General features: G+C 56.9%; 1 protein-coding gene across 1 annotated transcript in view; it reads right to left on the reverse strand.

Moving 5' to 3' along the window:
• Positions 1–1,264: 1,264 nt before the first annotated feature.
• LOC142445924 (guanylate cyclase D-like) overlaps positions 1,265–22,187 on the reverse strand; it is a 76,591-nt gene continuing 55,668 nt past the window's right edge. Inside the window, exons 11-19 of the mRNA XM_075547785.1 lie at positions 22,006–22,155; positions 18,777–18,925; positions 16,036–16,199; positions 15,068–15,260; positions 9,588–9,762; positions 8,398–8,496; positions 7,392–7,486; positions 6,389–6,474; positions 1,265–1,373 (exon numbers count right to left, since the gene is read on the reverse strand). Coding sequence (XP_075403900.1) covers positions 1,265–1,373; positions 6,389–6,474; positions 7,392–7,486; positions 8,398–8,496; positions 9,588–9,762; positions 15,068–15,260; positions 16,036–16,199; positions 18,777–18,925; positions 22,006–22,155 — 1,220 coding nt within the window. The remainder of the gene's footprint in view (positions 1,374–6,388; positions 6,475–7,391; positions 7,487–8,397; positions 8,497–9,587; positions 9,763–15,067; positions 15,261–16,035; positions 16,200–18,776; positions 18,926–22,005; positions 22,156–22,187) is intronic.

The following is a 22,187-nucleotide window of genomic DNA, read 5'->3' on the forward strand; positions in this document are numbered from 1 at the left end:
AGCAAACAGCCAGAGCAAAGGGAGCAGGCAGGGAGGGCCTGGGCAGCGTCAGCAGCCTGCTGTGGTCAGGGAGTGAGGAGCAGGGTGCGCATGCAACGAGGTCTCAGCGGGGGGGGGGGGTCTCGAATGGCTCAGGTGCACATGCTCATGCACACACGCACATACATGCACGCACGCGTGGGCATGAAAACAGGCACCGCACACAGACGCAGCCAGGATTGAGGGCTTTACGCAGAAAAACTTATTTCCCAGCAAGCCCCTTGTTTGAAGTTTCCTTGACAGCTCCCCCCCCCCCCCAGGGTGCTTTTGAAGAAGGAAGTTTGTTTAGGACTTAACCTTCCCCCACCCCCTGTCAGGCCCCCTCCTCTCCGCCTGGGAAATGAATCCCACATGCTGCAGGTCGCCTGCACAGAAGTCACTGGCCCGGGTTTGACGTGGATGCTTTGATGTCGGAGGCCAGCGTAATGAGTTGGCTGTGGGTTGCTTTTTCTCTTTTTTCCTGTAAGGGAGAAGTCTCATTTTACTGAGAGCCAAGAAGTTCTCTCTCTCTCTCTCTCTCTCTCTCTCTCTCTCTCTCTCTCTCTCTCTCTCTCTCTCTCTCTCTCTCTCTCTCTCACACACACACACACACACACACACACACAGGCCCTCCCTGTCACGGGATCCAAGGCCTAGGCTCTCTGCGCAGTGCTCACAGAGGCACAAAGGGTCCCTTGAGGCTTGACCCGGGGACGGTAGGAGGTGGCATCTGCAGGGCATTCCCTGTGGACTGGGGCTCTGAGGTAAGGACGTTGAAACCACCCCCAACACCCGTTTTAGAGATGACAAAACTTCCAGGCATGCCTTGCATGGTGAGTAGGTGGCCCGGTTCTGTCTGCCAGCTCCAGCCTCTGGCTTCTGCCCCACTGTCACTGCTCTCCTCCCTCTGGGCCTCCAGCACTGCAGCTGTGAACTGGGGACAGTGCCCTCTAAGGGGGGGTGGGGGTGGAATAATGAGCCCTCTTGGTAATGAGCTCTCTGTGTGGAAGCAATTTGTGCAGAGCAAAGTGCCGTGTGAAGGGGGGGGGGGCTATTTCTGGTTTTACGGTGGGCGTGCTGAGAGGTGAGTTCGCCCCTCGGAGCTACCAGGAATGCGTCCATTAGTGTGGCGCTGGGGTCCTGCCTAATGGGCTGCCTGGAGTGCAGTACTGAAGTCATTGAGGGAAGCGGGGAGCAGGGGGCCAGGGTGGGGTGTTCAGGCACCTGTCCCGAGGGGTCCCTCTGCTCAGGGCTGGGTGGAGGCCTTTCCCGAGCTCCGGGTCCTGGCCACGCGCTGTCGGGCTTTGGCAAAGGCCACCTTGATGTCCTGGTTTATGAGGTCCTGCCAGGGGTCTCTGGGGACAGAGAGAAGCAACCCTGAGACCACCGACGGCAGTGAAGCCGCTCGCACTTTGTGTCTCCTGGATCCAGCAGGTGTCTGCCAGGATTCCCCTCATTCGCTTGAAACTTTGGAGACTGCGGCTCAGGGAGGGGGCACGCTTGGTCCTCAGTGACACAGCACTGACTCCTATGCAGGGTGGTTTTCAAGCCCAGTGGCACCCCAGGAGCTGAGAGAGCACCGTGCTCTGCCTGCTCCTCCGGGGGTGGCATTTTGGGCCTGAGGCCCTAGCTGAGAGTGTCGTGTAAAGGCAGTGACACAATCGCGTTACTCTCCAGGTTTCTGTCCACTAGTGCCTGGAGAAGGAGCCCCGGTGGTATAGTGCTTAACATGTCGGCCCATGGTCCTCATGGTCAGCAGTTCAAAACCACCAGCAGCTCCTTGGGAGAGAGACTGGGCTTCCTACTCCCATAAACAGAGTCTCCGAAACCCACAGGGGGCTGCTGTGAGTCAGCAGTGAGGAGATGGCAGTGAGTTTGGTGGTGTTGGGTACCATCCAGTCTGACCCATCTTGACAGAATAAGGGAGCCCCCCTGCCCCCCAGGTCTTCTCCATAGAGCTGGTTTGAAAGACCAGTATATAGATGTTGCGCCCCGGGAACTCTTTGGAGACTGAGGCTCAGAGAGGGAGGGCGGGCTGGCTGGGTAGCAGATTGAATTGTTTCCCCCCAAAAGACTGAGCACCTGGTACCTATCAACGTGTGTTTAGAAAGCAGACCTTAGAAGATGTTATCAGATAAGCGAACCAGCAGTTGGACTGGGGTTGAAACCCAAACCCTTGCCCACTTGTGCGGAGTCCATTCCCACTGATAAACCATCTGCAGGACAGAATACAACCACCGCGGGTGGCGTGGTGGTTATGTGTTGGGCTGCTACCCGCAAGGTCAGCAGTTTGAAACCACCAGCCAGTCCGAGGGAGGGAGGGAGGGAGGAAGAAAGACGGGGTTATCTATTCCAGTAAAAAGTTACCGCCTTGGAAACCCGCAGGGGCAGCTCTGTCCTGTCCTGCAGGGTCACTGTGCGTTGGAAGGGACTCTCTGGCAGTGAGTTTGAGATTCTTGTTGTTTTCATGGATCTACCTTGACATTTGATCTCCCCCTGGACTCGCTTTAAAGTTGTTTCAGTTTTTAACATGTTTTGCTTTCTGTTCGACAGGTTTTTCTGTTCTGTTTTGCCGTTGTTCTCATTTGGTTGTGTATGTTTTCCTGAGTATGAAATCCAGGATAGGTAAATCTAGAGGGACAGAACCCGGATTAATAATTACCGAGGGCGCGGCGGGGAAGGTTGGCGGGAAATGGGGCGCTAACAGCAATGAGTACACGGAAGAAGAAAATGCTCTGAAATTGAGGCTGGTGTTAATTAATAGGATTGAACTATTGAATGGTATGATATGTGAATAAAACTATGAAAAACAGTAACTTTTTAAAAATGGAAAAGTGGCGATGATGGCATAACTCTTCTTAATATGATTTAAGTGTTCCATTGCCCGCTACGTGAAAGAGCCTTTGAGAGTCCAGCCCTTCCGACCCCCCCGAACCGGACTTCCACCCCCACCCTCACCCCCAGGCTGTGAGACCACGCATTCCTGTCATACTTGGTTGAAGTCACTCCAGGAAACCAATGCTAGGTGGGTGTCACCTGTACCCAGATCAGACACCAGCCAGGCAAGGTGGCAGGGCTGACGTCAGAGAAGGGGCAGGGTCCACGGCTGAGCGCCGTGAGCCACTGCCGTGCACACTGCAGCTTAGGGTCCGGGGATTTCTGTCCCTTTGTCTTCTCTCCGCCAGCCTCCCAAACATCCCCAAAGGTAAACATAAATCATTTCTGCAGATATGGACGTAAGTTGAAGATAAAAGGATCTGTCAGAAACGACTGGAAAAAAATCAAGTAGAGGGTTCAATTCAAGGAAGAATTTGGTAACTGTCCCATGAACACAGACTACGTTACCCTCTGACTGGCACTGAGCCCAGGGCCCATCTCTAGAGTACAGATAGGCCTGTGTGTGTGTGTGTGTGTGTGTGTGTGTGTGTGTGTGTGTGTGACCACATCTCTAGGCGAGTGGAGAGGTATGTGATGCTGCTTCCATGCAAGTATGCATCATGCTCAGGAGTGTGGTGTGTGTGCACATGGGCACCCGTGCCTCTGCGAGCTCTCTAAGTCCATGTGCCTTGGTGGATGTGGCATGCATGCCCCCGATGCCGGGAAGCCCAGCAGGCTCCATGTGAAAGGCCTGATGTCCCATATCCCCCATCCCCAAGCCACTCTCTGAAATTTCTGTCCAGCAGTGAAGAAGACAACAGCAGAGGGGGCTGGAGATGACAAATGGCTGTCAGACGCCTGGCTGAGATGACAAATGGCTGAGTGGGCCCAGAAGACTGGGAGCTGGGCTTCCCACCACTTCCGCCGGCAGAGCCCTGTCGCTGGTGCCCAAGAGACCTGGTGCATCCCCTTGGGCCGCACACAGAAGGGCTGCCAGAGGCACCAGCCATCAGCACCGCATGAAGCTTGTGCGAGCAGCTTGTCCCACAAACACACCGACAAGAAATAGTGGGCATTTCTGTGTGCAAGGCCTTCTACTCCTGAAAAGAGTTACAGTCTTGAGGAGCTGATGCCAAAGGCTCAAGTAGAAAATATTTTGGAAATGATGATGGCAGCATATGTACAAATATGCTGGAAGCCATTGATGTTTGGAATGTTATAAGAGCTGTGAGAGCCCCCCAAAAAATGATTTTTTTAAAAGAAAGAAAATGTTTCGAGAAGGATAATGGCAACATATGTACAAATGCCCTTGACAAAATGGCTGTATATATGGATTGTGATATGAAGTGTAAGAGCCCCCAATAAAATGATTTGTTTAAATGATTTAAAAAAATGAGTTACAGTCTAGGAGACCCACACAAGGGCAGTTCTACTCATAGGATCCCTATGAGTCAGGATCAAGTTGGCGGCTGCGAGCTTGGGTTTTGTGGTTTATGGAAACCACCGAGAGGTGCAATAGTCAGCTCAACTGCTGACTGAAAGGATGGTGGTTCCATCCCCCAAGAGAAGGACCTGGTAACCCACTCCTGTCGGGATGACAGCCTAGAAAGCTCTATGGGCAGGTCTGTGCTATCAGCTGGAATCACTAGGGGTCAAGCACCTGAGCCCTAGTGGCGTGGTCAGTTGTGCACTGGGATGCTGTGGTAGTTACATAATGTGGTGTCAACGTGAGACTTAAGAGTGAAGGGGTAGGGGTTAGCCTATCAATCAGGTCACAGCCTGATGACCTCATTTGGAGGTGCTAAGGAGATAAATAGTTTGCTGGGGGGGGGGGGGAACACACTCACTCCCTGAAAGACATTACTGATGATGAGCCTGATGGAGCTATGCTGATGCAGCCAGAGCTTAGGAGCTGGAGGAGCCACATGGAGACCCCTGCCAGTGCTAAGATGCTTCTATCACCACTGGATCCAAAAGACTTTCCACCCACTGGCCTGTGATCTTCCTGCATTCAGCATCATTGCATGTGTTTCATGAGTCTGAAGAGGACTTTATGGATTGGCATCAGACATATGGGCTAATATCAAACTTATGGTCTTGATCTGGACTGGGCTGAGATGTTTTCTCATATTCGACTGCTCGTGTATATAAAGCTCTTTCTTATACACATGTAAATGTCTCTGGATTAGTTTCTCTAGTCCACCCAGACTCACACAGATGCTAACTGCATGGTCAGCAGTTCAACCCCACCAGATCTTCTGCAGGAGAAAGAGAGGCTGTCTGCCTCTGTAAAGATGTTCAGTTTTGGAACTCCAGGGGGGCAGCTCTGTATTGTCCTACAGGTCACCAGGTGTCAGCCAGTGGGTTTGTTTGGAGTAGGATGGGAAGAGACCAGGCTGCAAACATCTGAGGCAGAGCATTCTGGGTCCAGGGAACAGCGAGTGCAAAGGCCAGACGTGGGGAAAGGCCTGGCAAGGGTTAGGAATGGCGTGGAAGGCCGGGAGTCAGTGATGAGCAGGGCAGGAGGGGGCATGGCAAGAGAGCATGGAGAGCAGAGGCTGGCCAGACCTCACAAGGCGTTGGGAGCTGGATGAAGAGTATGCGAGTCAGCCTGGGAGCAGGGGGAGGCCATGGGAGAGATTCAGCAGGGAATCTCTGGTGATGGCTGTTTTACAAGGCGACTGACATGAGGGGCTCGAGGGGAGCCAGTGAGGGGCCCCTGCAGAGGTCCAGGGCCACGGTGAGGCATGGCCATGGGAAGCAAAGCAGGCTGGGGAGTGTCACGGAGTCAGAGCTGGGGAGCATCCTGACTGGTTCAGCAGGGCAGGTGTCCAGAGACAGCATCTAGCTCAGTGTTCAATGGTGGTGCTCTCACTGAAGACAACCTTGGGGAAGGTCCGGGCTGTGAGGGGTGTGGACCAGGTGGGCCAGAGGCAGGTAAGAGTGCAGAAGGAACTGAGGAGGGGGCGGCATGAGCTGGAAGGGTGGGAGGGACACGATTAATCCCAAAGGAACAGGGAAAGAACCAAACCGGACCAGCCAGGCACAAGCTTCCTGCAGCCCCTAGCACCTGGGGACGCTTTGATCTACAGATTTCTTGTCTGAGGAAGCGATCTGAATGGGGACAAAGGGAAAGATTGCTTATCGGCTCTCTTATCAGCGCAGAGTGCACAGATGGGGAACGCCCAACCTTGGAGGAAGGCTGAGCAGCCTTCCCAGTAAACCACACCCGAAGTCTGGAGGCGGCTTGCGTGTGTTTGCCACGCACTCTGGACGCTGGGTGGAGACAGGTCAGACTGTAACCGGATCCAGGCATGAGCTCACCCGAGCCACCAAACGGGCTGTGGTTTCTCACGAAGGGAAAGGTGGCGATGACTTTATCTGGGAACCGTCTCCTGTTGTCCGAGCATCTCACGGTCGTCAGGAAATGGGACAAGCATCAAATCATTCGCAATAAGAAGGGCCCGGCTCTGGGGGGACCCGCCGAACTCACCCAGGTTTGATGTCCAGAGGTGTGGGGAGGGATCTGGGGAAGCCCGCCTTCCCCACCAGCCAGTAGGTCTCCTCAAAGCCCTTCCCCTGCAAGAGAGAGCAGAGGGGCTGGAGGGTCCCTCCCCGGGCAAGGGAAGCCAGGGCTGAGCGATTCCAGCAGCCCAGGCAGTGGAGAGCCCGCAGCCAGGCTGCCCGGTTCAAATCCTGTCTCTGCCACTGATGGATTATGTGGCTCCGGCTCAGAAAGATCTTGTGAGGACCAGAGTCCCAAGCCAAACTCCCTGTCATCGAAGCCAGGCCCACTCATCGCCCTCAGGGTGACACGTAGCCACTACGCCACGGGGACAACTGGATGATGGAGTTCCTATTTATCTGTGAGATAAATGAATCATGGATCCCACAACCAGAAGATCAGGGAGACTGAGATCCCAGCATTCCGTGGTCTGTGATTCTCTGCAGACAGCACTCTGCAGGGACCTGGTGGCCTGCCCTGGGATGGGAGCGCAGCCTTCCTGCGTGCGTGACGAACACAGTCGCGTGTAGTATGTGCACTGTGCTGCCTGGGCAGGTTGCCAGTAGAAGTAACTGCTTTGTCCTGGCCTTCTCAGGAGACCCAGAGGCCTAGTGGGTTATGCCTCGGGCTGCTGACAGCAGGATCAGCAGTTCAAAGCCATCAGGCACTCCACGGGAGTGACAGACTCGGAAACCCACAGGGGCAGTTCTGCCCTGTCCTACTGGGTCACTGAGTCAGCATCCGCTGGATGTGGTCAGCTTCATTTTTTGGTTTGGGCCCTTCTGCTCACAAGGAGCCAAGGGAGGGAGGGAGTGGCTGGTTCCCAAGAAGCGTTTCCTTAGGACCTGAGGACTTAGGGGACAGAGCAGTCTCCATCCTCGGCTCCAGGCAGGCATTTCCTTCAGCCACGTCCATCCAGTGAAAGCCTCTCCCACAGAAAACTGGACCCTTGGGGACTTTGCCCACAAGCTCAGAAAATAAAGTCTTTCACCTTTAGCTCAGTCTGACCCCTGATGTCGATTTTGTAGCCTTCGTCCAAGCCAAGCAGGGTCTGCATGGTGTTTCGGCTGACGTGAATTCTGTAGGCTGCGGAGAAATGTCACCACCAAGTCACTGTCTGGTGTATAATACAATCCTAGAGGACCTGTCACACACCCCCGGTGGGGGGCCAACCTGCCCCACACATGGGAGCCTTCTGCTGGCCCACTCACCCGCCTCATGGGCAGCAGGCCACTGAAGCAGAGTCCCCAAGGGAAGCGGAGGACAGACATCGAGGGTTAGGGGACCTGGAGTCACACCAGAAGCCCTTGTCACGTTGTTTCCCTTGCAGGGACGTCTCTGAAGACTGGGTCAGATCACAGAAGCCGGCTTCCCTTTGCTTGGCAGAACGGGCCTCCCATGTGGCTGCCACACTGGCGCCGAGCTGCATTAGGGAGCGTGCAAGGCCGGCAACTGGAAGTACTCCAGGACCTCAACCATTTGTTTCAGCTGCTTGGGGATGCTACCTGCCAAGCCAGCAGTTCGAAACCACCGGCCGCTCCACGGGAGAAAGATGAGACTTTCTACTCCCATGAAGAGTTACAGCCATAGAAACCCACAGGGGCAGTTCTGCCCTGTCCTATCGGGTCACTATGAGTCAGAATCCACTTGATGGCAATGACAGAGAGACCCAGTTCAGCAGAGTGGTTCCTGCTGCCTGCAGGGACCTAATGTGGTATTCAAATTTTTTATAAAGCAGATCTTTTTGGTGAAGATTTGGAAACCACGGATGAGCCCCTTGTTTGATGATGTCAAGCAAGCCAGTGGCGGGCCAAGGCTAAGCCCCAGGCTGCCTCTCCCCCTCGTGTCCTCATCGCGTCTCTGCAGACACCTCTGTGGAGAAGGAGCAGGAGGATGTGGGCCCCTCTCCCTGCGTGGCTTCGTGGGGAACCAGTTCGCTGCCCCCAGCCGGGGGTTTGGTCCCCAGCCTGGAGCCGCATAGAAGGGGAGATACTCACGCAGCCCCGTGGACTCCATCCGGGATGCAGTGTTGACAGTGTCCCCAAAGAGGCAATACCTAGGCATGGTGAGGCCCACGACGCCCGCCACACATGGCCCTGAAACACACGCATGACCAGGAAGCTCAAACTGGCCCTGAGCCAGGAAGAGGTCCAATGTCAGCCTTGTCCCTCCCCACTACCATGCGGCACTCCACATCCTGAACTGGGGGCGGGGAAGGGAGCTAGGGCGTCTCCTGAGCACTAGTGAGATGGTGGCACCTGCTTCCGGCTCTAGGATGGGAGTAGGGGACCCAGATAAAACCCATCCCTGCCCCTAGGGAGCTCAGCCTGGACACTGCGCTCACGGCTGTGAGGAGGGAAGCACCCTTCTGTGCCGGCCAGAAAGGGCCCCTGGCCCAGCCCAGAAGACTTCGGGAGGCAAGTCATGAGCTGCGTGGAGAAGGAGGGAGCAATGGGTGAGCAGGGACCAGTCGGTGCAGGGCACAGTTCTGTGCCCCTGGGAAATGGTCGACAATGGGGAGTGAGTATGGATGGAGAGCCAGAGAGGGGATGGTGGAAGACAAGGTTGGAGAGGTTAGCGAGAAGGTAGGGGCTCTACCTGGGGAGCAGGGCTTTATCTTGCACGTGAGGGGAACCACATAGGGAGAAGGGGCTGGAGTCAGGGCCTGGGGAGGCTATATCAGAAATGGGGGGAAGGGGGGGGCTTCTCCCAGACCCATCTCAGCAAACATCGATTTCTGTGTGTGACCGCAGATATCCACCCTGCCTCTCTCATGGAATTATCAGCTCCTCAGCACAGACCAACATGCCTTTGACAGAAACTGGACAGAAAAAGGAGATTTGCATCTAAGCACGGCAGTCTCTCTTTCTTTCTGTCACAGAGTCTGGCTGTGCAGATTGCCTCAGTGGTTGTCCCACGTGGCCCACACCACAGGGGGAGAGGGAGGGGCAGAGAGCCCCATGGTGGACACTCATTGTCTCTGAGCTGCTCACGCTGAGAAGCACCCTCACCCCCACCACACCTACCCAGCATCTTGCTCTCGGAGGAAAGGGTGTGATATTACAGAATGGAGAATCTTGGGATTCCAGGCGCTCACCATTGAGCAGGGTGCGGGTGGAGGCAGCGGTCAATGGCCCAGGGAAGGTTGGGGGCCCCGGCTCCTCACCCCAGGGCCCCCAGTCCTTACCTGAGTGCAGGCCAGCTCTGATGTGAATGGGCACATCAGGTGCGTGTCTCATCCGGAAGCTGCCCACGGAGCTGAGGATGTCTAGGGCCATGTTGGCAATCTCGGCCGCGTGCCTGCTCCCATTGCGCCAAGGCAGCCCCGAGGCCACCATGTACGCATCTCCGATGGTCTCCACCTAGAAACCACAGCCTTCACTGACAATGAGGACCCGCCCTCTCGGCCTGCCCCCTGCCCCGAACCAGGCCACCTCTCAGGAGCCCTTCCCTCCCCTGAGTTCTGCAGACCGCCAAGCTGTCTCTGCCCAGCCTCCGGTTCCAGTCCTTGAACACGTCTCAGGTCGCCTGTCTGAACTTCCTCATCTGTTCCGCCCACTCCACCCTCACCAGCCCAGGTTCCATGAAGGTATCTCAGAAAATGCAGATGTTTTAGACACCTCCCATCTCCCACTCCCCTGCGGCATAGTGGTCACTGGCTGGGCTGCTAACCACAGGTCAGCAGTTCGAAACAGCAGCTGCTGCTTGGGAGAGAGACAGGGCTGCCTGCTCCCAAGAAGACTTGCAGTTTTGGAAACCCACAGGGACAGTGCTACCCTGTCCTCTAGTTGCGCTGAGCTGGCTTTGACTTGAGTTGGCAGGGAATTTGGCTTTTGCTTTTCCTTTTCCAAGTCCCATTGGTGTTTCAAGATGTACCACAAAAAAGGGAGGTTTGGGAATCAGGTGCAGGCTCAAAGCCTGGCTCTGCCATTGACCTTGGGCAGACCCCTTTACCTGGGGGAGCCTCAGTTTCTTCTTAGATGAGCTGGACATTTACAATAGAGCCTTCAAGGGCCAGGTGGCTTCTTGATCACCCCCAGGGCCATTCATTTATCATTGTTTCCTTACTAATTCATGGTGGCAAGAAGACAGGATCCCAGGATCTCTGTGTTCAAACTGTCTTCCCAGCCCCAGGGACCATTCACACCCCTTTGATGGGAGTGGCCATCCTTTCCGAGGGGGCTGCTTCTCTCTAAATTATAATCTGTCTCTCACCTGCTGACTCCAGTCCTGCTTCCACAACCTTTCCTGAGTGCCTTCTCTGTCCCAGGCCTGCTTCCAGGGTCTGGGGACATGACATGAAGGAATTGTGGCCCGCTCCTCTTCAACCCTTTGCTCTTCAGTTTAAACAGCCCCAGCTCCCACATGGACCCCTACGCCCTCGCCCCACTCACCCTACCTTCCCACACACAAAGCTAGGGAGCCGAGCCTCCCCTTTCGTTTATCACCTGGTGGGCACTCACAAGTGCTTACCCTGCCCACGGGGGGGTGGTTGCAATCCCACGCACAGCAACTAAGCTCCCCAAATGCATCCCTCACCCAGACTACCCTCTCCCCACCTCTGGGAAGTGCTCCTTCCAATCACGTCAACTCCTGCTCCTTATCATGACTAACGGCCTAAAATGCACCCTCAGATGCACACCCCTGGCCTGGAATTCTAGGGCCTCCATGGTGTACAGCACTTCCCGACTGACTTCTTGCACATCTGCATCTCAAGGGCCTGCCACGGGCCAGCCTGCCCCTGCAGCAGCTTCCCTGCCCCTCACCACCCTTGCTCCCTTATTCCTGCCCTGGGCAGACCCTTGTGCCTGCCATGCTGGGGTGACTCGGCCAGCACCCTGTCTGTCCATCTCTGGGTCAGTGCCACCCTGCTCTTTCCTGTCCCGCAGCAGGCACAGCTGGTACCTGGGCTTGCCAGGCCAGGACCCAGTGCCAGCCCATCAGTATCCTATTCAAAGGCTCCCCTCCTTCCTGCTCACCCTCAGGGCCAGGGCAGGGCCATCTCAGGAAGTCTAGGATTACCTGTCCCCAGCAGGTACCTGTGTTGTCGTCTCTCCATCTCTGAAGCCTAGGCCCTCTCACCCATCCTGGGACTGCTCCCAGCCCACCAAGGCTAGATTACTACAGGGTGGGGGTGGGCATTCACCATCCAAGCACCCCATCTCCCTGCTGTGTCTTTCCATCACCTCCCCAGCCTTGAGATCAGCTGACCTTAGGGGTCAGCTCCAGGTCACCTGTGACTTGGGGACAGTGCACCTGCTTGGAGGCCAAGCTCCACATGAGGTGGGGAAGGGGGGCAGTGAAAAGTCCATGGTGGCCATTCATCCCAAACACTTTTTCCATGTGGTTCCAGCTGACACCCAGCCTTCCGCCTGCCTGGTGCCCCATTTCTCTCTCAGGTGGCTCCTAACGGTAATCATCCCCCTATGTCCCCCAAAGGCAGAACAGTGACCAGTGCTCTCCAAGGCCCCAGCCACAGGGGGCCCTGCCCCTGGGGCACAGACTGAGGGTGCAGAGGGGTGGGGAGAGTAAAGGTCTGCGTACTAGCAGACACGGGTGTGAATTCACATGCCATCACTGCCCTGCTGCGTGACCTTTGACCAGTCACTTGCCTTCTCTGAGCCTGTGTTCTCGTTAGCGCGCAGAGCTCCTGATCCAGCCCTCTGAGGGGCCTTGGGCGAGTGAGATGAGAGAGCCTCTGGAAATCCCTAGGCCTGGCCAGCAGGGTCCATAACTAAGCCAGAGGCCACTCCCCTGCATGGGGCAGGTGTCCGATATGAGGCTGGGGAACAGAGGAAAGACTGCACATTCTTTAATATGCAGAATGATCCTAAGCAGATGACACTGTCATCCATGTGTACAAAGGAGGGGCCCGGGGCTGGGTGAGGCTCAGTGAGCTGCCCAGGGCATCACCGGAGTGCAGGAGGTCGGTGGGGGCCTCTCTCCTCCCTCGCAGCCCACCCCCGGCTCCAGTTCTGCTTGAGCAAGTGCTCCTTCAGCGGGTGTAGGGAGGGCTTCACACACCCTGTAGAACCACGAGATGATTGCCTGCCAGGCTCCCAGCCCAGACAGGATTAAAGAACAGTAACCAGATCCTGTCGGGGCTGGAGGGGAAACCAAGGTGGCCGGCTGGGTGGCGAGAGACTCGCTCACATGTCATGCGGAGCAGGCCTCGGTTCCCCCACATCTGGTGTGGGGCGTGGGCCATGCTCACTTGCATTTCACTCGGCGTCTTGGCTGGGGTTCAGAGCACATCAGAAGGCGTGATGCAGAGCTGAGGGACCCGTGTGCAAGAACAGATGAGCAGAGGGGAGGACACAGACCCAGGGGGTGGGGGTGAAGCAGGAACACATCAAAGCCTCAGGCCATGGGGGGGTCTGCAAGACAACATGAGGAATCTGTCCCTGGGCCCTGGGCCAGGAAAGCTCTGAAGGCAAGATGGAAGCTCCGCCAGCCCCAGGGATGTGGCCTCGGAAGCACAGACCGGGGTGGGAACATGGGATCGCGGATTTGGAATGGGGGCACGGGAAGACCCTCCTGGGAATGTCAGGGGCTCAGGGCTCCACGGATTGTTCCGGACAGAATGGTGGGGTAGACAGCACCCTGGGCACTGTGGCCCCCTTGGTGTCATCCTCCTTCAGCTCACAGGGTGTTGGCGCAGCCAGGCCCCGGGGACAGAAAGGGTTAGGGTGGACAACAAGGAGTGCAGACGTGCTGTCCAGGGGGGCTGATGAGAACACAGAGCAGAAGCTCTGAGAGGACAAAGAAGGGAAACTGAGGTCAGAGGGTTACTAGGTAGGTGCAGGGGCGGGTGTAGGAGGGTAGCGGGGGGGGAGGGGAGGGGGAGGGGGGACTAGCGCAGAGCTCCCAAGATACAAAGAACATGCGTCAAGGCATCAAGGAGGCCTGGTGATTCGAGAGAGTGAAGCAGGTGTTGGACTTTAGAGGTCTGCCGATGGGTGTGCCCGGAGGTACCGGTGGGAAGGCAAGAGGGGCAGGCTCCTGGAGGGCTGGTGGGCCAATATGACCCTCTGGCTCTATCCTGAGGACCCCCATGGTGTGGGACCTGGGCACCAGAATGCCCAGAGTCAAATCTAAGGTCCACAACCACCAAATTCCTCTCCCCCAGTTTCCTTAGCTATGAAATAGATGTGTGTCACCTTACGACAATTCAATGGGCTGATACATCATCGACTTCTAGCACACAGGAAGCTTCTTTAAGGGCTGGCAACTGCTGTCAGGATCATGTGCACAGTGCAGTCAGCAGTGCCTGGCATCTCACGGTGCAGGCTGACCTCTCTCAATTGTCTTGTCCAGGCATCCTTCCCAGCCTGCCCCTGCCTCCCCAGAGGCCTGTGGCTGGAAGAGGCTGTGGGGGGTGGGGGATGGTGTCACAGACCAAGGTGAACGCCAAGAGATCTGAGTGTGACTTTCTGGGACCTCCTGCTTCCCTGCCTCCACTGTCTGAAGCTGCTGGGTCAGGACACAGGGCAGGGCCAGGTGAGGACAGTCCCCAGAGCAGAGCTGAAGAGTAGAGAGCAGGACTCTACTTTTTGACCCTCCGTTTCTCAGGGTTGACGCAACACTCCACAGCAGGGTGCGGGGGGGCAGGACCCTCCTACAGTTCTGTGAGCCCACCAAGGATGGAGTCTCTCTTTCTCTTGAAACATGGGGAAACGGGGAAGCCATTTGCTCAAAGTCATGCAAAAGCCAGGGGTCAGGATTGAGGGATGTGCGGTGCCCAGGTCGTGGTTGGTCTTGGAGGCTCCCCCAAGACCCCTGCTCCTCTCTCCCACGTCCCCACTGTCCTCCCCACTGGCCCACTCCTCGTTGGGCCCCCACAGCTCATTCCACGTTCCTCTGACCTTGACTCTCCCTGTGGGCTGCCCCCATCCTTTCTCTAGCAGGCTCAGAGCTCCTGGAGGGGACCCCTGCCTGCCACAGGGTCTGGCCCAGAAAAGCCAGATGAGGGAGAGTTGTAAAGGAATGGGTAGATGGCCACAGGCATCGATGGGCAAGGACGAAGGAGCACCGTGGGTGCCGAACTGCAAGGGCATCCAGCGCACACCGTTTGTATGCAGCTCTGTGGCTCCTCCCATCAGGACAAAGCCCAAACTCTCGCTATCGATGCCAACTCATAGTGACCCAAAAGGACAGGGAAGGCTACCACCCCTGTGAGTTTCCGTGACTGGAACTCTACGGCATAGACAGCCCCGTCTTCTCCCTCCCATCAGGAGGTGGATTGCTTTCCCCATCCCTTGAATCTGGCCTGGCGACTTGACTTGTTTGACCAATTGAATGCATCCGAAATAGCACGGAACTCCGGTTCCCAGCTTAAATCTCAGAGGTTCCTGTGCTTCCGCTGGCTCTCAGAACCCTGCCCCACCCTGGGACCAGCCCAGCTGCAGGGTGAGTACCCAAAGGCTGAATTGCCCCAGCCAAGGCTCCAGAGGAGGAGCATAGCTCACCTCCCCTACAGCTGACCGCAGGTGCATGAGTGAGTCCATCCAAGTCCGGAACATTCCAGCTGGCTCACAGAGTTGTGAGCCGGGATGAAGTGTTTTAAGTCACCGCATCTTGGGATCGTTTGTTACACAGCCATGGCTCACTAATACAAGCACGCCAGTAAACGCCAGGACAAGGGCACAGCCGCCCTGGTGCCCTCACCTTATACACGTCATGGTTGCCCAGGACAGCATCGAACAGTGTGTAGAGGTCGTTGAGCAAGCCCACCACCTCGATGGGCTCGCTCAGGGCGGAGATGGTGGTGAACCCCACAATGTCACTGAAGTATATGGTAACCTGGTCGAAGTACTCGGGCTCCACTGTTGCCCCCATTTTCAGAGCTTCGGCCACTGATCTGAAGGGACAGCAGGGGCCAGAATCACAAGATGGAAGGGTTCTTTACAGCTGAGAAAGCAGGGATAGATAGTGGGTGGACTTAGGGGGTGTCGGGGGATCGATATGTGCTGGCTGCCCTCAGGGTAATGCCTGTCCCTCTCTGGACATGGTGGACTCGTCCCGGTGTGCTCAGCTCTACTGCTCCATGGGGTTTTCAAGGACATGAGCGACCTCGGGAGGACAGGTCACGAGACTTGTCTCCCAAATGCCTCTGGGTGGGTTCTAAGTGCCAACCTTCCCCACGAGGCGCTTAGCCATTAAGGCCTCCCGGGGCCCTCGCCTCTGGACCTCTCTCCCTCTGAAGTGAGACAGTAGACTGCGGCCTCTCCCTTCTCCCAAGAGGATGAGGCAGTCCATACTTGGCACGCGTGTGACTGGCACGGTGTCCAGGACACAGCGGCTATTGCTGGGTGCCCTGGAGCCCATTGTGACTGATAGCAACCCCATGTGGTGGAGCAGGACAGCCCCCCTTGAGGTTCGAAGCAGTGGTTTCTAATGGGAGCAGAGCACTGGCTCTTTCCACCGCAGAGCCACTGGGTGCATCCAAAGGGACCTGCTTTATGTTGGCAGCCAAGGCTGACCATTGCACATGGGAAGGGCTCTATGAAAATATGTTGCATGACCAAGCTATGGGGCAATCGATGAGTCCCAGGAGATTCACAGAGTAGCTGCTCTGTCCCAGGTCCCAGGCTCAGAGGTGAGGCTTGTCACATCACGCCCCTAGGGCCACTCACGGAGGCAGCATCTGCGACAGCAGCCGTTCCGTCTTCTGTCTTTCCAGCTCCAGCTCCTCAGTCCGCTCCTGGACCAGGTCTTCCAGGTTCTGGGAATACTTCTCCAGCATCCGCAGCATGGAGTCTGCCACGCTCGTTTTCTTGCCTTGGTTGATGCTTTTGAACTGGAAATGGAACAGAAAACCCTGTTCCTTCATGAAGGTCAGCACACCAGAGCCTGAGCTGGGGCCTGGGGCCACTGGAGAATCCAGACATCAGCCCTTCCTGGGGGAGCGGGGATGTGCCGGGAGGAGACGGAGGGATTGTGGGCAGACATGGCTCTGCCGAGGCAAAGGCATGAGTGGCTGTGAGAGGGCAGGCTGCTTCTGTGTGGGGTCGGCAGCCGAGAGTGGGCGTCACAAAGAACTATGCCAAGCATAGAATCCTATCATACAGTCCCTATAAGAATAAGCCTTCTGATTTGTCAGGTGGATGGGTGGTTGATGGAGGGATGGATGGAGGGTGGATGGAGGAAAGGGGGAGGGGTGGATGGTGGATGGATGGATGCATGGTGGATGGATGGAGAGAGAGGAGAGGGTGAGGGGTGGATGGTGGATGGATGGATAGAGGGAGGGGTGGATGGTGGATAGATGGTGGATGGTGGATGGATGGATAGAGGGAGGAAAGGGGGGTGGATGGTGGATGGATGGTAAATGGATGGATGGATAGATGGTGGATGGATGGATGGACGGAGGAGAGGGGGAGGGGTGGATGGTGGGTGGATGGTGGATGAATGGATGAGGGAGGAAGGGGAGAGGGAGGGGTGGAATTGGTAGAATATCTGCAGATGTTTTATACAAAGGGGTTTCAAAAACTTCCTGGAAAAAGTTCATTTTCCCAAGAAATCCGTGTGTGTGTGTGTGTGTGTGCATTCTGTTTCTGCGTTTACTCCTCTATGTATTCCTCTCCTTGTTTGAAGAAAACAAACATGTTTAAGTCCTAAGACAAGGGAAAGTCGTGGTGCAACATAGGAGGCCAGGTGGCATGCATGGAGAAGTGCCCGGCCGCTCACCAACCCAACCCACGCAGCGGCTCCGTAGGAGAGAGGCCTGGCCACGCGTTTCCATCATGGTCACACCCCGGTTTCCTCAATGGTGCGGGTGGCACAGGGCCAGGCAGCATTCCCTCCGGGGTACCGAGTGGACCTGAGCTGCAGCTGACCCACGCGCCTGACAACGGCCTCTCCGCCAGCAGACAAATGCTGAACCTCGGCGTGCATCGCCAGGCTCGTTCCCCCTCTTCTGCCTGCTGAACTGACCTTGTGCCCACCTCTGCCACTGGGCGCAGGTAGAAGTCTTTCCCACTGTGGACCCCTCACTCAGGGCGGGAACTCCCCGCCACCTTACAGGCCACTGACAAGCTCTGTCCCTTGAAAAGCTTCCAGGCGGGTGTTTGAGCACCTGCTCTTGTACAGAACGACTTCCATGGGGCCAAACGGAAAGCAACGTGAAAGGTTAGATAGAAGCGTTAGAGGCCATGAGCCTGCGGTAGTGGGGGGGGGGGAGGTGAGTGGAGGGGGGAAAGGAGGGGAGAACGGCTGCATGAACTGAACACGTAGAAACTGGTGAGCTGGGGTCCCTTCTAGAGTGTATATATTTCCACAACAGCAACAGACGGTTGCTTCTCTGTGTAAAAGAGCTCGCTGCTGGCCCTACCTCTGCATCCCATCCCCAGGACGACAATCTGGACCGCCTTCACTCCAGAGTGCTCAGCCACGACATGGGGTCACCGCCCCATGCAGAGCCCAGGAGGGCAGGAAGAGAGGGCAAGTGGGAAAGGTTTTGCAAAAGGCACCTGTGGATCCCCCTGCTGTCTGCCTTCCTGCCTCCCGCTCCCTCACCACCCGTCTGCACACGCCCTCTCATGCAAGGAGCCTCTCCTTGGCAATCCCCCACTGGGCTGGGGACAGGAGGGGAGTCATGAAGATGTCATCTCGGGCTGGATGCGTTGGCCCTGCGGGAGCCATTAGCCAGCTCAGTCAGGCCTACACACTCCGCCAGCACCTGGCAGACACGTACAGGCTTGCCTCACTTCCCGCTGCTGCCCCTGAGGCAAGTTTTGGGGGGCCTGGCCCCCCTCACTGCTTCCACTCACGGAGGCAAGAGCTACAACTGTTTCCACAGCCACGGTGGCCCCTCGTCTCTGGCGCCAGGAGCCCCAGCTGTGCAGACAGACAACCCCGGGTTCGATGCAGCCTGGTCTCCTATTACCTCGCCTCCCTGTGCCTCCGATTTCTCCCTGATAAAGCCCAGCTACTCGCAATCTCCTTCACAGGGTTGTCATAGAGGAAGTGAAGCCAGCCCCCAGCGCTTCCCACAGGCTCTCAGCAAACAGTCCAGACCCTATGGCTCTGAGTAGCTCTTCTCAGCAAGCCCTGTCCTCAGGCCTTGTCGGAGGTGATGGGCTTCGAGGCCCCAGGGAGAGTGTGGGGCTCCCACTGGGGAACCCCGACAAATTCACTGCCATCAGGTTGATGCGGGCTGACAGCATCTCTACAGGAGAGGGTCGAGCTGCCTCGCACAGTTTCTGCAGCTCTTTATGGGAGCAAAGAGCTTCCGTCTTTCTCCCGCAGGGCAGCTGGTGGTTTTGAACTGTGGACCTTGCGGCTAGCAGTCCAGGGCCACAGGCTCCTGCCCCCGGCTGGGGAGAGCAAGGTGAAATGGTCATCCTTTCTTGTGAGCACTCTTCTGGGGAGCTCTCACCTGGTTGTAGATCTGGTCCAGGCTGGGTCTGTCCTCCGGAGCCTCCGCCCAACACTGCTCCATCAGTTGGATGCACTCTGGGGGGCCGTGGTCGGGGGACACCAGGGGCCGGCACAGGGGAGGGGGAGATGCCACCTTCCTGATGATTTCTGCAACAAACACTAGTGGGACTGGCAGGCTGGACGTGGCCAGGCTGGGCCCTTTTAAGGGAGAGCAGGAATGGTTGATCCCTGGGAGGGCAGGAACCAGCCCTGAGGACACTGCCCAGTGGACTCAGGGTGGCCCTTAGACTGCCGCTTCCCTTGGATCTGCCCCATGTTGTGTCCAGGGACCTAATTCTAGATAGAACTAAAGCCATTTGGCAAATGGCTTCCAACCCCCCATAGCGACTGAAGCCCCTATGGGGTGCAGTTCCGCTCTACGAGGCATGGGGGCGCCACCAGTCAGACGTGCCTCAGTGGAACTGGCTTGGCTTGGGGTTTGAACCGTTTGACCAAGATTTAGTCTCCTGTCACGTCTTCATGAAGCCCTCTGCCGAGGCTCCCTGCATTCCCTGTGTTTCCGCATGCCTTCCACACCCTCTGCGGACCCAGGCTTTTCCGAGAATGACTGCAAGGGGGCGGGAGAGGGGGCGGGAGCACTGAGCCAGGATCAGGGGGTGTCGGCTCAAATCCCAGCTCCGGCTGGTTCCTTGCCAAAAGCCTCACCCAACTCCTCTCTAGAAGGAGCTTCTCCAAGGGCTCTCACGAGCACTGAGTGGGATAATGCGGATTGAAAGCGCTTTGGAAATGGCAAAGTGTCTTCCACAAAACAAAACGCCAACAACAATAGACAAACTCACCACCGCCAGCCCCTGCCCACCCCAAGTAGAACTGTTTCGTTCCACAGGCTGCAATCTTCCTGGGAGCAGACTGCCACCTTTCTCCCCCAGAACTGCCTTCCCGTGAGCGGCCCAGGGCTTGACTGCTGTGCTCCAGGGCAGCTTGCTGACACCCACATACAGGCTCTTCCACCATGGTTATTTCTAAGAGCAAGCAGGGCCTGCCCCAAGCAAGGGGCCAGGGGAGCCTGGGGCTCCGCTGCTGCAGGCATGAACGCGTTTCACTGAGTCACCTGGGAATAGTCAAAGGAACCCCTTCTGTGCCGTCTTTTAGGTGAAGAATGACACTGGGGCCTCAACACCTGTGGTGGTTACATAATCTGTTGCCAATTTGAGACAAGAGTGAAGGGGTGGTGTCTAGCCTGTCAATCAGGTGGCTGCTTGATGACTTCATCTGGAGGCCTAAGGAGATAAATAGCTCGCTGGAGGTAAGGACACACAGAAACTGCTTGGTCTTCCTGTGGAAGGGCACTACAGCCCTGGAGCTGGAGGAGCCATGTGGAGAACCCTGCCAATGCTGAGATACCTCTACTGCCACTGGATCCACAAGACTTCCCACCCGCAGGCCTGTGATCTTCCTGCATTCCGCATCATTGCATGTGCTGTGTGTGTGTGAGTCTGAAGAGGAATTTATACTTTTGGTATCAGACAGATGGGCTAATATCGGACTTATGGACTTGATCTGGACTGGGCTGGGGTATTTTCTCAATATTCAAATGCTCTTGTATATAAAGCTCTTTCTTACACACATGAATATCCATGAATTTGTTTCTCTAGTCCACTCAGTCCCCCACACCAGCACTGGTTCAAAGCCTATGTCTGAATGAGTCCACACACGTCCAGTGTCCCAGGGCACCTCAAGGGGGCGCCGCTGAGCAGTTCCCCTTCACCTGGGATGGTCCAGCCTCCTTCCTGCCTCCTTCCTGGATGACCACTAGACCTCCAGAGGGTGGGGAGGAGGCCGGAGGGGTCCCTCGATCCTGACACCAACCCTGGGAGGCAGGGGTCCAGGAGCAGCAGACAGGCACCCAGTGCTGTTCTAAGGGGCTACCCATGAAGAAGGGGCCTGACCCTGGCAGCCAGCCAGTGGGGTCCGTGTCTCTCTGTCTTGACAAGGGCCCTGGTGACACAGTGGGTGAGGCAACAGCCTGCCAACCTTGGGGTCGGCACTTCTAACCCACTAGCCACTCCACGTAAGAGAGATGAAGCTGTCTGTGCTCAGAAGGCATGAATAGTTTCGGAATCCCTGAGGAGCAGTGAGTTCCCCTTGGTCCTGTAAGACCACTCTGAGTCAGAGTCAGCTCCGTGCCTGCGGGTTTCTTCATCTTGAACTGGGGGAGAGGACACAACTTCATGATTGCCTTTCCGCATCCCTGCCTGCCCCCAAAGCCCCGTGGAGCCCCGGGCTGGAGGGGATGGAGAGAGCCCTGCACTGGCACCCCTGCCTGCACCCTCAGCCCTGCCTGCACCCACAGCCCTGTGGAGTCCAGGGCTGGAGGGGCTGGGGAGACCCCTGCACAGGCCACTCAGCTTTCAAACCCCACCTATCTCTCAGAAGCAGGGCCTGGAGGTGTGTGAAGCGCCTGGTCTGGGCAGCCCCACCCCCACCCCACCCCTGCTGCCTTCCTACTCCTTCACCCCAGAAACCTGGGACCCAAATGCCCCTAAGTCACTAAGCAGTGTCCCCGGGTGACAGGAAGTAGGGCTGGGTGTCTTCTGGAGTTGATGATAACCGGGAAGGTGTGTGTGTGGGGTGGGGGTGGGGGGCTATGGAGAAGGGCTGGCAGGCTGGCTCTGCCCTTGCCCCACCCTGGGCATGAGGAGCTTGGGGTGGCTGTGGGGGAGGTGGCTGGACCTGGGCAGAGATGGAAACTTCTGGGTGCGTGGACAGGGCTCTCCCTGACCAGGGACCCCTGACCGGGAACACTGTGAGGAAACTGGTGGGCCCTGTCGCTGAGGCCAGAAGAGAGACTGTGTCTGTAAAGCAGGTGGCCACGGGGAAGGTGTGAATGATGTATTGGTGACCTCCTACCCCCACCCACCCTGAGCTGGGAACCCGGCCCCCAAATACCCAGCAGCCAGCCGCTTCAGGACCTGCTAAGGTTTCATTGGTGCCCCAATTCAGAGATGAGAAAACTGAGGTTCAGAGAGGATAAGAGACTTGTGCTAGGTTACTCAGCAAATGAGGGAGGAGCTAGGGTATGACTTTGGTCTGCATGGACATCAAGTCCACGCTGAGGTTGGGTTGTCCCCAGGCCGGCGCTTGCCCGGGTGGGGTGGGAGGGTCAGCTCAGAGAAACCAGGGCTCCAGGCAGGAGCCAACCGGAGAATGGGGAGCAGGAGACATACCTTCAGCAGAGAAACCTGAGGAGCCATAGGGTGGGCCTCGGGTCAGCACCTCTTGCAGGATGATGGCAAGGCTGAAGATGTCCCCTTTGAGAGTGCCTCGCCTGGGCCCCTCCGGTGCCCGCAGCAGCTCAGGCGCTGTCCACAGCAGCTCTGCAGTCACAGGGCAGGGCCACACCGCAGGT

The sequence above is a fragment of the Tenrec ecaudatus genome, chromosome 4, assembly GCF_050624435.1.
Source record: "Tenrec ecaudatus isolate mTenEca1 chromosome 4, mTenEca1.hap1, whole genome shotgun sequence".
In the NCBI taxonomy this organism is placed as follows: Eukaryota; Metazoa; Chordata; class Mammalia; order Afrosoricida; family Tenrecidae; genus Tenrec; species Tenrec ecaudatus.